The 17,234-nt window shown below is 44.0% G+C and overlaps 2 protein-coding genes across 16 annotated transcripts in view; one reads left to right on the top strand and one right to left on the bottom strand.

Annotated features, from left to right (window-relative positions):
• LOC119650441 (coiled-coil domain-containing protein 102A) overlaps positions 1 to 9,018 on the bottom strand; it is a 28,428-nt gene extending 19,410 nt beyond the window's left edge. For 2 of the 5 annotated variants that reach the window (XM_038053278.1, XM_038053279.1), the window contains exons 1-2: positions 8,881 to 9,018; positions 8,138 to 8,768 (exon numbers count right to left, since the gene is read on the bottom strand). In XM_038053278.1, the coding sequence (XP_037909206.1) occupies positions 8,138 to 8,290 (153 nt within the window). In that variant the 5' untranslated portion in view covers positions 8,291 to 8,768; positions 8,881 to 9,018. Of the gene's footprint in view, positions 1 to 8,137; positions 8,769 to 8,880 lie in introns of those variants that run through there. The other 3 variants (XM_038053283.1, XM_038053284.1, XM_038053281.1) reach the window with 3 other exon arrangements.
• Positions 9,019 to 9,124: 106 nt separating this feature from the next.
• LOC119650439 (homeodomain-interacting protein kinase 2) overlaps positions 9,125 to 17,234 on the top strand; it is a 245,699-nt gene continuing 237,589 nt past the window's right edge. For 5 of the 11 annotated variants that reach the window (XM_038053272.1, XM_038053270.1, XM_038053265.1 and 2 more), the window contains exon 1: positions 9,126 to 9,792. The gene's annotated coding sequence lies outside the window, so the exon portion shown is untranslated. Of the gene's footprint in view, positions 9,793 to 11,173; positions 11,527 to 17,234 lie in introns of those variants that run through there. The other 6 variants (XM_038053275.1, XM_038053274.1, XM_038053269.1 and 3 more) reach the window with 4 other exon arrangements.

Below are 17,234 nucleotides of genomic sequence, written 5' to 3'. Positions count from 1 at the left end.
CAAATCGTAAACATAAAAACAATCTAAGTCCCTCACCACGGTGCGGGAATAAAGAATTAGCAGGCATCTATTTTACTTTATTTTAGTGTTATCAGTAACACAATATGTCTGTTTTAGCTAATTATTTTCGTCTTTTATAAAGAAAGAAGAGACAATAGTGAATCAATATCTTAGACTGCACTTTTTGAAGTGGTGCACTAAAAGTCTAGATTGGTTTTATCGCTACTTTACATAGTATAACCATAAATTCTATCAGTCGATGCGTATAGCGAGAAATGTTAGGCCGCCGAAACTGGTAACACTGCGCACGGAAAGTACCTAACCATACCCCACTTCCTTCAGACTTTCAGGTTCCAAAGGTCAGTAGCGCGTGAACGACAACACGATAAAAAAAGAATTGCGACTAGTGCGTTGCACCAATGTGTGAATACGCCGAAAAAGATTCATAATTTGTTAAAAAAAAGCTGCCGGTAAACGAACGATTCGTTTTTAAGACATTAGCTCGATACCGCGAAACAGCTAATGTGGTTGACAGTCCACGGGAGGGGCGCCCGCACTCCTTACGTCGCCCGAATGCCGTACATGCTGTGCGTGAGCATGTTCGTCGCAATCCTCTCCGCAAACAGAAACGACTGTCGGCGGAAATTGGGGTTTCAACTGGAAGTATGAGTCGTGTCGGCGGTGAGTTAGCCACCAAAACTGAGAGAAATGTGGCGAACTCGGTGTGTTGCTCTTCTGTAACAACTTCCCGGTAAAAAATAACGCAAAATTCTATTTTCTGATGAAAAAATGTTTACCATCGAAGAAAAATTCAACCAACAAAATAATCGAGTATATGCTCACAATTGTTATGAAGCCAAAGAAAATGTTCCGCGTCTCTAACGTCGTCACCATCCGACTTCTCTCATGGTATGGTGGGGGTGTCTCATATCACGGAGTAACTGGTATTCATTTCTGCGAGGCCGGCGTCAAAACCAATGTGAGCGTGTACGAAAAGATGTTAGAGAATGGAGTCGAGCCATTGAATGAACCTCTATTCGATGGAAAGCCGTGGTCCTTCCAACAAGAGTCGGCCCTCGCCCTCGGATGAATGAGCGTCAGGCAGCCCAGATTTGAATCCTCTGGACTACAGCCTTTGGGCTAAGTTAGAGGAGACTGCCTGCGATCGAACTTACACCGATTTGGAGAGTTTGAAGCCAGCATCGTGCGTGCAGCTCGATGCACGGCCTCATAGACTTCGGGCCTGTACAGCTGCTAGCGGCAGTCATTTTGAATATTTTTTTTCATTTCAAAGCTCTATGTTTCCCTTTGCTAATGGTGTACTTTTCGATTGATTTACTTCGTGAGAAATAAAGATTTGTTTGACTGACAGAACTTATGGCTATATATATGTATACATCAACACTTTCAATTCGAAGTGAAGCTTGACAAAATTTGTTGCGTAGTCAGTAAAAGTTATTGACGCTGATTATTAAAACTTTAAGGGAGCCGTAGAATTGTGCTAAATCAGAAATTTGACTTACCATCGATTTGATGAAGGACCGAGCTAATCAGGGAGAAACTGTATAAGACCACTCATTTTGGATAATTTTTTTTCAATAATAAGGATTAACGATTTCGTCCAGGACAAAACAGTTTTATCCCAATTGGTCCGTCCGATATCAAGTAGATCACATTGTAACAGGAATGGGACCTGAACCGGCTTTCGAGGTCAAGACAAAGTCGCGTAAAACATTAACAATGTCAGGGATGTTGTCCTCAAAAACTTTTGATTGGGGCTGAGAATGCGGAGCATGTCATATTTGATTGCCCCAGGTTTACCACACACCGAACAAGAATGGAAGCGATCGCAGAGAGGCGCTTAACACCCGAAAACAGTGTGAAGTTCATGCTGGAGTCAATGGTTGCTTGGAACCAGGTTGTAAAGGACCTGCAAGTTATTCATAAACAGCTTAGGCAGGAATAACTACGACGGAAACAAGGAAGCGAGGGAACCATTACGAGCTTCAATTAAAAGCTGATCCAGTCCCGCGACGCAATACTTTATAAGAGTTCCGTGGGGAGAGTGGAATGGAAAGGAGGTGGTTTTAGTGAGTGTCTCACATAACTGCATGACAGGAGTCAGTAGGTTTTGAACCTTTCCACCTTCCAACGCCGATAGTCAGACAGACAGATAGTGTAACGATTTTAATAAGGTTTTGTTTTACGCGAATAAGGTTTTGTTGTACACGAAACGTTAAAAAGGACTGGGGAGAAGTAGATTCTTCATAAATGGAATCTTAATATTTCACTCGAATGTCAATTATTCTCGTTAATTATGACGTCAGTATCTTATTTGTATGGGTTAGGATGCGGTAAATTCGCTCGAAATCGATAAGTTTGAACTGGTTTAACTTTGATACTAATTGCCGGATTTTCATGAAACGTGGCATACATATGCACGATACTGTTTGCTATGCCGGTGCATTTAGTACTTCTAGGATGAACTTAAGGGTGGTTTTTCAGTTAATTTCTAAAAGTTGGTAATATTCTATTAACAAGTTTTAGTCGTCAAAAGGTAGTATAGGTCCTAGGGCGAAACGTATATTGGGACCCACGACGGAGCATAAAACCTGGGAAACGCCTGCTGAACCAACACCAACAGCTCTACTACCAAACCCTATCTCCACCTCCACGTGGTGACCGCTAGGAGCTCTTTTTTAACGAAAAGCTGCACAAGGAGAAGGATGAAGGAGAAGGCTGATCTTCACAACGGGACAAATTGTATCAACTGGTCCTCCAGGTTGGGGGTTGGGTAGGGCTGACAACCCTACACGGAAAACAGCTTATTACGAAACCACATCAGGAGCCTCGGCCTGGACGGATTACACAACGACGAACCCGGCAACAACAAAGGAATAACGATTTGCGCGATTTTCTCATGGAACGTGCGCTCTCTGTACAGAGATGAAGCTGCTGTGTTAGCCGATACCCTGCCCCAATATAGGACTGATGTAACAGCGTTACAAGAGATGTATTGGACAGGCACCGGTTTCCTGAAGAAGAGTCGCTACACCATATATTATAGTGGCCATCCAGTAAACCGTGTGCTCGGAGTAGTTTTCTTAGTCAGGCAAAATATTAAACCTCCTGTTATCGGATTTGAAAACATAAGCGAACGGCTATGCACTCTGCGCTTGCGAGGCAAGTTTAGAAATATAAGCCTCATTAACGTTTACACCCCTACAGAGGAGACTACAGAATCGGAGAAGGATACCCTCTACGCGGCAGTAGAACGAACCCTCGAAGCCTGATATGATATGATATCAAAATCATACTTGGAGATTTTAACAGCCAAGTAGGAAAGGAGCCCATATTCAGGCGATACGTTGGCTCCCATAGCTTACACCAAAATACAAATGATAACGGACTGCGGATCATTCAATTAGCAGTGTCACACGAAATGTTTGGAAGTACCTGGTTTGCGCAGAAAGCGTTCCACAAACATACATGACCCTCTCCAGACGGCACCACTTTCATCCAAATTGACCACGTGTTGATCGAATGCCATCACCTCTCAGCCTTGATGAATGTCAGAACATATAGGGGGGCCAATATAGACTCGGATCACTATCTCGTTGGCATGGTGCTTCGAGCCCGAATAACAACACCACGCAGAATCCCCTCTGACAACTAGGTGGGAGTTAACACGGAAGCCATCCACAACACAGCCCTCCGCAATACCTATAAGAGGGAACAGGACCAGGGACCAGGACAACAACAAATGATCTTCACAACCACCTGAAAAACGTTATCATTGATACGGCCACAAACATACTTGGCCCCAGCCGCAAAAGGAGTCGGAACGGCTGGTTTAACGATGAAAGTAAGCTAGCAACGGAACGGAAGAATGCCGCATACCGAGTAATGTTGCATTCTCAAAGAACGCGGGCACGCGCAGAGAATTATCACGAACTCCGTCGAGCGGAGAAGCAACTTTACAGACGGAAAAAGGAAGCCCAGGAGAACCAACAAGTCTGTGAACTAGAAAAGTACAGGGAGCAACCGCACCAGGCGCGCAAGTTTTACCAACAAGTCAGCAGGATGAAGCCTTATACACCTCGATGTTCATCCTGCCAAGACAAAGAGGAAAATCTGATTTCCGACAGAATGGGCATATTGGAGCGATGGGTTGAATACTTTGATGAGCTACTGAACAACCAGAAGATAGGCGAGTAGGAAGTCCCGCCAACTGAAGATGACGGACAAATACTGCCATCAACAAGTTTAGGAGAAACAGTCCGTGCAATTCATCGGCTAAAAAATCATAAGTTGCCAGGAGCCGATGGAATTACAGCCGAATTAAATATGGAGGCGACCAGTTACACCAAGTGCTTCATCAACTTGTGCTCAAGGCATGGGACAGCGAATTAATGCTTGACGATTGGCAACGAGGCATTATCTGTCTCATACATAAAAAGGGAGATATCACACAGTGCAGCAATTATAAAGGTATCACGTTGCTGAGTTCCATCTAAAAGATATTCTCCACTATCTTGCTAGGCCGGGTAGCCCCATACGCCCACAGCATCATTGGTCCATACCAAAGAGGCTTCACTCCAGGCAAATCAGCAACAGATCAGATTTTCTCTCTGCGGCAGGCGATGGAAAAACTGTTGAAATATGGACAACAGTTGCACCATCTGTTCATAGACTTTAAAGCCGCCTATGATAGCATAGCCAGGGTAAAACTGTACACGGCCATGAGAGAATTCGGTATCCCGACGAAATTAATAAGACTGACTAGGCTGACCCTGACCAATATGCAAGGCCAGATAAAAGCAGCAGGATCACTCTCAAGACCATTCGACATCAACAACGGTCTACGACAAGGGGATGCCCTATCATACGTCCTTTTTAACCTGGCCCTCGAGGAAGTGATCCGTGATGCTGAGGTAAGTGCAGAGGTACGATCCTCTTTAAGTCCACCCAACTACTGACCTATGCTGACGATATCAACATCATGGGAAGAACTACCCGAGACGTACAAACTGCCTTCATCCAGATCGAGCAGGCGGCGCGAGATCTTGGGCTGCAACGTCAGCACCGAAAAGCAACCAACCAACAACATCGAATCGCACTGGTCAAACTGGAAGATAAAGATAGGAGAATAGAACTTTGAGACGATAACAGCTACGATGATGAAATCCGCGCACGGTTGTTGTTAGCCAACAGAGCTTAGTTCAGCTTACAAAAACTGTTCCGCTCGAAACGTCTCACCATAGGGTCAAAGCTCTTACTGTATAGCACTATGATCTTACCAGTCCTCATATATTCCCCGGAGACTTGGGTTCTTAGCAAGAAGAATTGCGAACTCTTGGCCGCGTTCGAGAGAAGAATCCACTGAAGAATTTTTGGTCCTCTACATGAGGATGGACGATTCCGTACCTACTTAAGGACGAAATCTATGAGTGATACAATGACCGTCCGGTTGTGAATAAAGTCCGGCTCAATAGGTTACGGTGGGCGGGTCACTTAATCCGTATGATTGAGGATGATCCAGCCCGGAAAGTCTATAAGGGCAATATCTATGGTAGAAAGAGAAGACGAGGCAGACCATTCCTAAGATGGAGTGATGGCGTAGGTCAGGACGCCAGACAGCTTTTAGGGATATCAAATTTGTGGACCTCGGTGCAAGACCGGGATGTCTGGAGTTCCTTATTAAGGCAGGCCCAGACCGGTTGTTGCGCCGTTGATGATGATGATGAAGTTTATTTGGGCAGACATCGGAATGGGATATCCTCCGAGGCTTAGATTTCGCACAAGTGTTTTACACAAAGCCTTAAAAAGGGAAGGGGGAAGTAGATTCCTCATACACTATTACACTATACACTATTAGTAAGTTTATTCGAGCAGATATCAATCGCAGTTTGAGGAATTCTCCTACAAACAGCTATTCATTACACCATAAAGTCCTTCATAGTACATTATTCTCTGTATTTGATTTGTATACTGTGATGGTGTGACTCGCGTTTGCGTTTCTTCTTTTGACACTTTCATCATTAGCGATAGAGCGAAAAATGAAATTTATTTCGGTTTTTGTTTCACATATAAGGATATGAATGATAATCATTCATTAAATTGTTGTTTTGCTTTAATCTCCCCCCGGGAATCGTCAATCCTCTCGTACATTAAGGGTTCCTTCCATTATGTTTGAAGCCGGAGGGGGCAAAAATTTCAGCTGAGATGGGCCGCCGCAGGGCCATCATATCGTCGGCTGCCCATAAAGAAGAAACGAAGACGGGGGCCACTCATCCCGAGGGCACAAGAATCGGTTAAGGTCTAGTCCTTGCCCGTCAATCCTTCGCGCGTTAGTATTTTTGTGATTTTGTCCCTTCCCATAATAGGCCGTTACGCAGTTTAACTCACTTGTTAAAAAAACTGTCGACGTTATCATCCCACCTCGAGATTCCACGTCTCTGCTAGAGTAGGGTAGGGTAGATATCAGTGGCCGCTCCGAGGAGCCCAATTAGCGCTTTGGTGCGCCGTTTTGATGCCACAAACTCCTAAGACCGAGACTGTTGTTATAGGAACAGGGAAGCAGAGTCCAGCTGGCTCGGATCTTCAGAGCCAGCCCGTAGCATTCACGAAGGAAAGCAGCTCTCCGACCCTGCAGCTAGAAATCTCACTAAGGTCCCCAAAGAATGGTTTACCCAGTGTCCGCAGCCTGACTCGAGCCAGAGCCGGGCAATCGCACAGAAAGTGCATGAGGGTTTCCCTTCCTTCTCCGCAGCTTCGACAATGCGAGTTGTAGCGTAAGCCGAGCCTAGCGGCATGGTCCCCTATGGGCCAGTGCCCCGTGCAGACCGCCGTAATCTTGAATGCATTTGCACGCGTCTGGCACAGGAGCTTTCGTGATCGGGCTATGTTGTAAGCGGGCCAAATTCTCCTTGATTTGGCACAGCTTGTAAGCCTTCGCCATCTCAGGCCCGCGGTTTAGCCAGAGTAGGTTTAGTTTTTTTTTAGGGAAAGAGGGAGGTCATATTTGTGAGCCGAGAACTTCGGCCCTCATCTCGCCGAACTGCTAGTAGTACGTGTCGTCCGGTTCCAGATATTACCTGGCGCGCTAATCTAGGATTTCCCGGCGATCTGAATCTCAATAAGAGAGGCCAGATTGTTGTGCCTGCTACGGAAGGCCGTTCTCAGATTGAAGCCGCCTCCGCCATCTCGTCACGCGTGGCCAGCGGCCCACTAGCTCGGGAGCTTGAAGTCTGCACCCATGGTCTGGAAAGGACTGATACCACTCGGAGGCCGCTGCAGCCACCGAACCGAGGGTCCCTATAAGGCCCACGAGGGTGGGGAGAACGCGTTCAGTTTGGAAGTCGGTGGTTAGCCCAAGCCGCTCTCCTTAGACAGACTGAAGCCTTTCTTCCAGGAGGTAGAGGGCCCTAGAAGCAGGCGTGAACGCGGCCGTGTAGTCTGCCATGGGTTCTCTCGCCAAAACCCCTCAGTTTCAGCTAAGGTAATAAAAATGAGTTTGTACTGAACGTCTTGTGAATTATTACTTAATTTAGAAACTAATGATTACCTCATATAAGATTTAAATTGATTGAAATTAAATTAATTAAGAAACAAAACTAAATTGAAAGTATTCATTTTTTAATAACAAGATCAACCTTTTTACATGTATAAGCTCTCCGGATGACAAAGGCCATACTAATAGATCACCCTTTCGCGTTTACCTGAGTTGCGTTCAAAACCAGCTCATTGAGGCAGGTGCACGTCGGGCATGCATCTTACGACTTAGCATAGATTTAAAATCTCCTGTGAATCATTGCATGCTTGCTGCTTGTAAATGGAGCATTTTATGAAACTGCTTTACCCAAGGAGAGTGGCTAAGCAATTCCTGAATTTCTCACATAAGTACTTTATGGCGAAGGTGTATTCTACCTCATCATAATAAATTTTGTAGCCCTACAGAAAGTTCGCCATTATATTTCGACTTCCCCCAACCCCAATTTCAGAAGTCTGCCCTTTCAGCAATATCACGAAAGGGCTGCCCGCCCGGCTTTGTCTCGCCGCATAAACTCCTGATTCGGAGTCGCCAATATGGATTCCCATTATTTTTTGAATGTCCTTGCATTTCGATCCTACTCACCTCCCGCGCTTCCCATTCTGTTTCTCCAAATCGCGCGGACATGGATGTCCCTACTCCTGTGCTGGGGTCCTGCTGTGCATCGCCACGATGGCGTCGCGGTGGAGGTCCTAATGACGAAGCGACAGCCGCCAAATTTCCTCCACCTTGAGACATTTTTGGTGGCCACAAACTTGTTTTGGGCTTCTCACAGGCGCTAGCGATTACTCACAAATGTCAAACGCACACACTACACTGTTTCCACACAAAACGACCATTCAAACCAATCTTGCTACCGGCAATTGGTAAATTTCGGATTTAGTTTTCAATAAATTCAACTTCTTTTGTCACATTTGAAAAAAATCACTGATACTTCCGCCGCGATTTCATAAATTACAAGGTAAACACAAACTCGGGTGACTTCTCGCCAATTAGAACAGTTGCAAATGTCAATTGTTAATCTGTGTGGGGTAGCCAGCTTGAATTATTTAGTTTTTAGAACACATGTTATGTTTATGTACGCCGATAGGCTGCTCATTTGCTATGTACAAACTTGAAGACCGGTCAATATCTAAATACAGATAAATGCTGCGCCATTCCCTTCATTAAGTTTGGTTACTTTTTATTAGGGTATGGTATGGAAAGTGCCATTTTCCTGAAAGAGAAGAAATTGACATATTTCGCCAATTTAATGGTAACTGACGGTCAGAAAAACCCTTTTTGGTGGTACTTCTGTCGGAGACCTTCACTAAATTGACGATACATACTGAAATGAAGACTTCCTACAGTAAAAGAAGAGGATTTCTGAGTTGCTAGGAAATATGCCGCACGTGGATATAATTTAAACGCAACAAATTGACCCACGACATTGCGATCATCTGTCCTGATTCCTTTGCACAACGCACCACCTTTAAAATGCACCGCAATACCGCCAACCTGAAGAACGTACACTGAACCGGGTCAGTCGACCCGTTTCGCGGCTGTTTCGCTGGCAGACGAAGTAAGCAAACGGCAGTCGAGCCGTCAATTCATAGCAGTCGATTCGTAGGAACGATTTTTCCCTGTCCGACGCCCGTGTCCGTGTTTTGGAGTGGAGTGAAAATGGCGTGCGTTTCGCGTTCGGGCAGCGCAGCTCATTGTGGCGCCGTTCTTGCCACCGTCCGGTAGAAAAACTAATCGAGAAGCGCGTGAAAGGAAGAAGAACCCCAGTTGGAAAGTCGTGGTCGGGTGCGAGAAAAAGTTGTGACGCCGCGAACGGAAAATATGTCGTCGACGACGTCGGGAAAATAGAGCTCGACGGGAAATACGAACGAACGGGAGGGAGTGTGAGTGCGTGCGTGTTTGCGCGAGTGTGTGTGAATGTGCGTGAAAAACGAAAACGACGAGCCACCGCTGAAAAAGCCAAAAAAGAAAAATCAGCTTGCAAAGCATCTTCCGACCGCTCTCCCAGCGATTTTCCACGACTTTTCCGCCGCCAGTCGCCTCCGTGCGGGCTTGTAGGTGTCCCGCAGGTATCCCGTGCCTCCCGCGTCCCGTTTGCCAGCCTTCCCAGCTGCTGGTCACTGGCTTGGTTTTTGTTTGCATGCTTTGTGTCGCGACGCGGTTCCCGCACGTCAAGTGAAAAGCAGGAGAGAGCCGGAAAGCGTAGTGGAAAAGTGGAGCAGATCGACGAGGAAAATGTAAATAAGGTTTATTTTAGTTTTGGATGTTTTCGTTGACCCGCTGCGACTGTGCGGCCTCCAATGCCTCGGAACGCCAGAAGGTCGTTTTTGTCTGAAGCTCACCTGTCACTTGTCTCGCCGTCTCCCCCGCTTCAGCTGACTGCCCCTGTGTGCTCTGAAGATTATGACTTTTTCTTGGAAGTGAGAGGAGTAAATATCGCTTTGTGTAGGCTAGAGTCGTTCAAAATCGCCCAGATGCCTTCGCAAGGGTCATCAGCGACAGCTGCCACGACCTCATTCCGCCAGTGAAAACTGCTGCCGTCTTACTTTCGGGTGCATGAAGCCCTAACCATGCACGTCACGTTGACTCCTGTTGCATATTTCGTCCGCCTCCTTTGGGAGCGAGAATTCCCATTGATTGACTTTCCTTGTCGTTTCCTTTTTGTGGAGCCTCCAGTGGAGCGCCGGTTTTCGTTTGCTCTACCCCGTAATCGCCCATAAATTTATCGAGCGGAGTCTGAATGCCATCCCATTTGCTTTGTTGCGTCCAATCGGTAATTCAATCCGCTTGGTCTTGTCTGCGGTCTACTTTGAATTATCGCCAAATTCCTTTTGTGTGCGGTGTTAAAATGGCGCTTCTACGGCCCCTGTGCAATCCCAGTCCGTCGCAACTACGGTGGCTGCCGACATAGCTGAAAAGACGTGAAGTGGAATTCGAGCCGCGTTGGCAACGCGGCGAAATCGCAAAAGCATCCAAAGAACAGAAGAAGTGGCCACCATTTCGGAATCGGCAAGTATGCAAATAATTGGAGGTTCTGAGCGGCCGGGGAGCGCCGCTAACGACGGCATCGTGAACGCCACAGAATTGAGTCGTCCACTGTTGCCCAGTTTCTGCCAGCTGTGGGAAGACTGAAGTGTGCTCCAAGCTCGAGAACCCGATTCGTTCCCGTTTGCGACGGATTCGCGATGATAGCAGCCCCATGCCCGCCGCTGTTGCAAAAGTAAGAAAGCCCGACTAGGGAACAAAGTGCTCAAGTGATTGAGTCAGTTGTGTCGGTTCCGGTGAAAGCCCCAACGTCTCCGATCTCTGGCAATTCATTCACGCGAACCAAACAACAACAAACTGTTGCGACGAGTTCCCGGGCCTGCGTCCATCGCATTCCCCGGCTCGAGCCCCGATGCCCGACCCGAGCAATAGCAAGCGCCGGCAGGGTAGGGTCCAGGGTGATTACGGGAACCGGATTTTTGTTGTTACGCCATTCCACCCCACAAGACCACGTCATCGTCGTTGTCAACGTTGCTCATGTTAGGAAATTGCGTCTTTTGTGAATGGACGCCCATGCCGCGGCTGCGAGCAAGCCGAACCTTAACTGGGAACCTCCGAACGAAACCTTCGAGAGGGAGGAGGTGGCGGTGCCGGGAACTGAATTTTTTCCTCAATGTGTTGTTTGCCTTGGTTGACTGACTGCGTTGACCGGATGTCCTTGGTGGTGCCTGCAATAGTTGTATGCCGTCCGGCCGAGAAAAAGGGCGCGACTTTTTTTTACTTTCCTTTTGTCATGTAGGCTTGTTGGATAAAAGATTGTTGTGGTGTCGTAGTGAAACTGTGTTATTCTGCGGAGTGAAAGGTTTCATTGGGGACATTCCTGGCGTCTTCTTGTGACTTTGTGAGAGAAAGCAAGCCATATGGCAAGACAACCTTGGTGTCACGCGTCGCAGGGCTTGTGTAACTGTCGTAATTCCCTTGAGAAGGTAAGCCAACCTTTCGATTTCCCTGCCACACCAACTAGCGCTTCGAAATCAGTTTTTCACGTCAGGAGAACCCCTCAGTCGGAGCCTATGTCGAGAATACTATTGCCTTGGAGTTCAGTTGAAGGATGAAGCATCGCTTGTCTTTCGATCCGGAAAACTCATGGAAATTTTTGTACGTTTTTCTAATGTCGTATTCTTGTTGTCATGACTGGTCGCCAGTCATTTGTTTGGGTGAATTGTGAAAAATAAATACAGCACGGCCAAGATATTCCCAACTAGATTTAATGGAACATTGTCCAAATCACTTCATTCGTGCATCCATAGTCTTGCTTCTTTCCTTTGTTGTCAACTGTCGTCGTGTATTTTAGGCCAGTGTTTGCAATAACAACAACAAAAGTTCGGTAAATTTATCAATCCTTATCAGTTTGTGTTTTCGACGTAGTCGCCATTGATTTCAATATCTTTCAAAGCAATCCTTGCTATGAATTTCGACCTTAACTGCATTTATAATCTCATAACTAACAGTTTTCTTTTCAATTTTGTATTTAATTTTCGGGAATAACTAGAAATCAAATGGACGAATTATTTTGAGGCCTGAGAACGCAATAAAGTTATTGTTTTTTTCAGCAGTTTGTGCTGGGAGATTGCCGTGGTGTAAAAAGTAGGGTCCAAGTCCCTTTTTCAGATTTTGTTGAGAACAAAACCTAATTAAAATTCGTTTATTCTGTCTGTCACACACACTTTTCTCCAAAAACTGTTACACCTATTGACACGAAATTCGTGTGAAGTATGGAACTGTGAAGCCTCACTCACGGGGTTACTTACATTGCTGTACGTTAAACTTTAAGGGGGGTGGGAAAAAGGAATTTTTTCACCGAATATGTGGGATGTGGGATTGTCATATGAAAGGTCTCTTTCCAGAGCAGCTATTAGTTTTGTCATTGGTTGCAAGGCGGAGGAGGGCAGGGACCAGTTACTTCAAGCTTCCGTTTTTAGAAACTGTCCAACCCAAAAATCTAAAAAAAATATAATCGCCCACGCGCAAGATATCTAGGTTCCGAAATACTCCCCGTTATGATATCTGCTCAAATAAAATTAATTATAATATATTATTATATTTTGACAGTTAATCGCGAACACCCCTTAAGTTCATCCTAGATCCATAAAATGCAGTAATATAGGATTTAATACAAAGCAAAATACTGGAAAGCTTGCCCGAAATCCTACTATTATCCAAGTTATAGTAGGTCAAAATTGCCTTTTTCGCGTCAAATTACTACTCCTTGGGAAACAAAATGCCAGCACCACATCGAATGAATATCAGGTATATTCAAGGTACGGATATACTACGAACTATGTATAAATGGAGTATTCCCAAATATTCTTATATAAAAAGGCAACAAAATTATATCTGTAGCGCCGATTTCTAAATTGTTTCAGCTTGCCCTGAAGCAAATTTTTGGGAATTTGCGCTAAAAACTTTTCTGTGTACCACTTCGCGGTTGCTATTTGACCAGTATTTCAAAATATTAGCAGATATCATCACTTTTGTTGTAGATCTTTGTTGCCTTGCTTTGGCAGGCGGTTGAGTTCCTTTTGAGCTCAATACTATGGTCTGTTGTTTGGTTTCCAGATAGTACTTATAGAACCAAACTTCGTCACTTATAACGGTTTTGTCGAAGATATTAGACTGGCCATTTTTATATTTTAGAAGGAAATATTAGCAAAATAAACCCGATCCACTTTTTGAGCGTCATTTGAAATTCATGGAATCCATTAAGAAGATTGTTTCGTGTATCCCAAATGACTGACAAGTGCTAAGTTCATTAGCAATAATTTCTTGGGATTTTGGGCAATCTTCACACGGCTCATCCTACCAGGAGCAGTGTTCCGCCTGGGATTTTTCAAACGACTTTAAAACTGTTTTCAGTGAGAGTGCATTCGCCCCAGAATTCATTAAAAATTCACGTTGGCTTCAGCTGACGTCGCAAACCACTGAGATTGACGCATCGAATTTCCTGTTGTGTCGTTGTATATTCAACGATCTTTCTGAAATTTCACATAAAATATCAGCAAACTATGATAAACAAACTACAATTTTTAAGGTTTAATGTAAAACAAAACCTTATTAAAGTCAGTTTACTCTCCGTTTGTCCGTCCGTCTATCTGTTTGTAACGGCCAATTTCCATAGAAATGGTCATATTGGTTGAATTATGGTGTAAGGGAGGCAACTGTGAATCCCCTGGCATGCCGTGAATAATATCGTTCTCTTTTGAGCTTCTTGGGGGGTCCCATACGTGCGAAAGGGGGTGCAAAATATTTTTTCACCGAATATAATCATGTGGAGTCTCCACTAGACATTTTTAAAACAGACAGTAATTTTGGCATTGCCTTCAAAGGGGGGGTTCGAAATGGGCAATTACTTCACCCATTCTCACTACTGAACAGAAAAATCTGTATGATGTATGATGGTCCAGGCGCATGGTGTCTAGGTGTCAAAATACCCTACGTTAAGATATCTACTCAAATAAAGCTAATAGTATATTACTATATTTAAAAGTTGGACTGGAAAGTTCGTAGGCTAACATAGAAGATTTTTTTTAATAATATTTGACTTATTCATTATATGCAGTTACCTTCGAGGGCAATACACCGATTATAGCGGTCATACAATTTTTCGATACCATTTTTATAGTACGATTTGTCTTTAGCCTCAAAAGAGACCTCAGTTTCGACGATTACCACGTCTTTCCAGCGAACATGCGCTTGAGGTCTGGAGATAGGAAAAGGTCACTGCGAGCCAGATTTGCAGAATACGGTAGATCCGGAAGCAATTCAAACCCCAATCCATGCAATTGCCCCTGCCATAATTTTCATTGATTTGTGACACGGGGCCATTGTCTTGATAAAACATCAGGGCCGTTTTTCCGCGATTTCAACCTTCAAACGCTCCAATAACACCTTCTAACAGTCGCTGTTGATGTTTTTCCTTTCTTAAGATAGTCGATGAATATTATACCATTCGCATTCCAAAATACTGTTGCCAGCCGATTGTGGCGTCTTTGCACGCTTTGACGTCGGTTCAGCACGTATAGTCCACTCAGATGGCGATCGCTTTGATTCTGGTATGAAATTCGGATTTTTATTTAGAAAGAGCTTCATACACTGCTTAGAATTGTCAATTCGTTGTTGTTTTTGGTCTACTGTGAGCTCGCGCTGCACCCACTTTGAACAAAGCTTTTGCATACCCAAAGATTCATGCACGATATCTCCAACATGTTCCTTTGACATCTTTAGAGCTTCATCTATCTCGACCAACTTCACTTTGCGGTAATCCAAAATTACTTTATGGACTTGTTTGATGATTTCGTCGTAACAGTTTCTTTGAGACGTCCACTGCATTCATCGTCCTCGGTGCTCATTTCACCTCGTTTAAACTTAGCAAACCACTTCTCAACGGCTAATTTTCCTTTCCAGCCCAACTGTTATTATTACCATGTTTCAGAAATTCACTGAAAATCCCTTTTAAATTTATCCTAGAATAATCAAATTTCGTATCTATGTAGAATATAACATTGAACCGAGTTTAGTGTTATAATAAGTCAAAGCTGTCGCTTTTGTAAGAACTTTCTTCAATTTAAGATTTTAATTGTCAGTCAAATAAAATTACGTTCTACGAAAAAATGGTAGAAATGTCAACTCAAATATTTTTACATCAGAAATTCACAAAACCTTTCATATCTTTCATCGACCTCGTTTTCTCGATTTGTTTAAAACGTCCTAGCTACAAAAGAAAGTATCACTTTGCCGAAATTTTTTAGTCACTTCAATTTAGTTTTGAATATAAATTCTTTTGGTAATTTCTCAAAGAGCTAAGAAAGCAATCGGTAAACACTTTTGCTGCGTATTAGTAGACAACAAGTTTATGGTCTAGTGACCTGTAAATTTCGCAATTAACCAAAATGTCGGTTACGCCTCGGATAGGGAGTGGTTAAATGGTTACATGGCTATCCAAAGCAATTTTTCATTGGTTTCTATAATACCCGGCAACTTCTAACTTGGGAGCCGGTTTCTGGCAGGATCTTCAATGGGAGATGTCAGGTTCAATAGCATAATTTTATACAGAATTGGCTTCTCAAAGGTGACATTGAAAATATTATGAGCGGTCTAAGTGCCAAGATGGGCTCATACAACACCTTCCTCGAGCATGTGATGCAGAGGAGTAGTCTTGGTGACTATAAAAACAACGTGGAACTTTCATCTTCCCGTTATCGGCGGCAGATTTTTTGGGAACATTGTCTGTTTTAAGGTCAGTTGAAATTTCGACTGATCTTTGTGAAGGCGCGTAACAAAGGGGATTCTGACGCCAGCCGTTAAAAAGGGTGTCAATTGATGTTTATTTACCTTCACTTCCTTGTTTCTACTGCGTTACTCGCAGAAGAACAGAGTGACTACCTACCAAGATCAATGGAGGATGTTTACGCGTTCTAGCTACCGCCCAATAGAGGGGAAAAGATTCTTACTTTTAATAAGAAATAATATTAACACTAAACAATATAAATTTAGTTATTAACTGAATCCGTTAAGCATACAAGAAAACCAAATATATTTAATATCCTATTTAAATTGGAAACTAAGTTTCCAGGAAAATTATTTTTGCTGCGCAAGCGACTCCAATTATACAATATCTGTCTGAGAATATTGATGAGCACTGGGACACCATCAAATTTGCCTTTATCTGTAGCGAGGTCGCGTTATCGGCGACATTCCAACAGGATACCACAAGATATGCTTGTCTGTATAAACCTGGAAGCAGATCAATGAGTGTAAAAGCTCTGCTGTTCCCCACGGAAACGTACTGAAACTCCACTACCATAACAACGGCAGGCGCCGCTTAAAAATTGTTCCACTATATTTTATTTTATATTGTAGATTGTAGATATGATCCTAAGCTTTTCAATGGTCCTTTGAGGAATGTTAAAGGCTTCTGTTCACAATGAAGCTAAGCATTGAAAAAGGGAGTGATCACTTCTCGAAACCAATGCTCATTGTCTTTTTCGGCAGTAAAGGAGTGGTCCGTATGGAGTTTGTTCATCAAGGGCAGACAGTTAACGCTCCCTAATACGTGAATCTGCTGGAAAGACTCCGAAAAAGGGTCATCAGGAAGAGAAATCACGACAACGCGCCTTGTCACAACGCAATATTAGTCTGTGAGTTCCTAGTCAAACACCAGGTGCTAACGCTGCCCCATCTTCTCTTTAGTCCTGGCGTCGCCCCGCAAATTCCTTTTTGTTCCCTGAGATTAAGGCAGGCATGAAAAGAGTACGATTTTAGAAGAGATCTAATCAACTGTGACGAAGATTTTGCGATAGGTGGCAGATTCGCTGGAAAAAATGTGTAGAGGCCCAAGGACAGTACAGAATTTCAAGTAGTCGTGCAAATCTGTTCAATAAATTATTTAAAAAAAAAAAAACATAAAAAAGGGACGAAGACGGCTACGGTTTCGTACCAGAGCAGAGGCAATTCATCAGATCTCGCAGGTGTTATACGGTCACTTTTATAATTCCCAAAATACAACATAGGTGCGAATTATATCCAACGTAAATTCGCCCACAGTTCATATCAAAGCTTGGCCGAAGCTTGACAATATTTGTTTAAGCATTGAGGAGTCCTAAATCCGCATTCAGTTGATATCAGACCGTACCAA

Source organism: Hermetia illucens, chromosome 2 (genome assembly GCF_905115235.1).
Source record: "Hermetia illucens chromosome 2, iHerIll2.2.curated.20191125, whole genome shotgun sequence".
NCBI classification, from domain to species: domain Eukaryota; kingdom Metazoa; phylum Arthropoda; class Insecta; order Diptera; family Stratiomyidae; genus Hermetia; species Hermetia illucens.
Note: the sequence above shows the minus strand (reverse complement) of the source record. Positions and strands in the feature narration are given on the sequence as shown.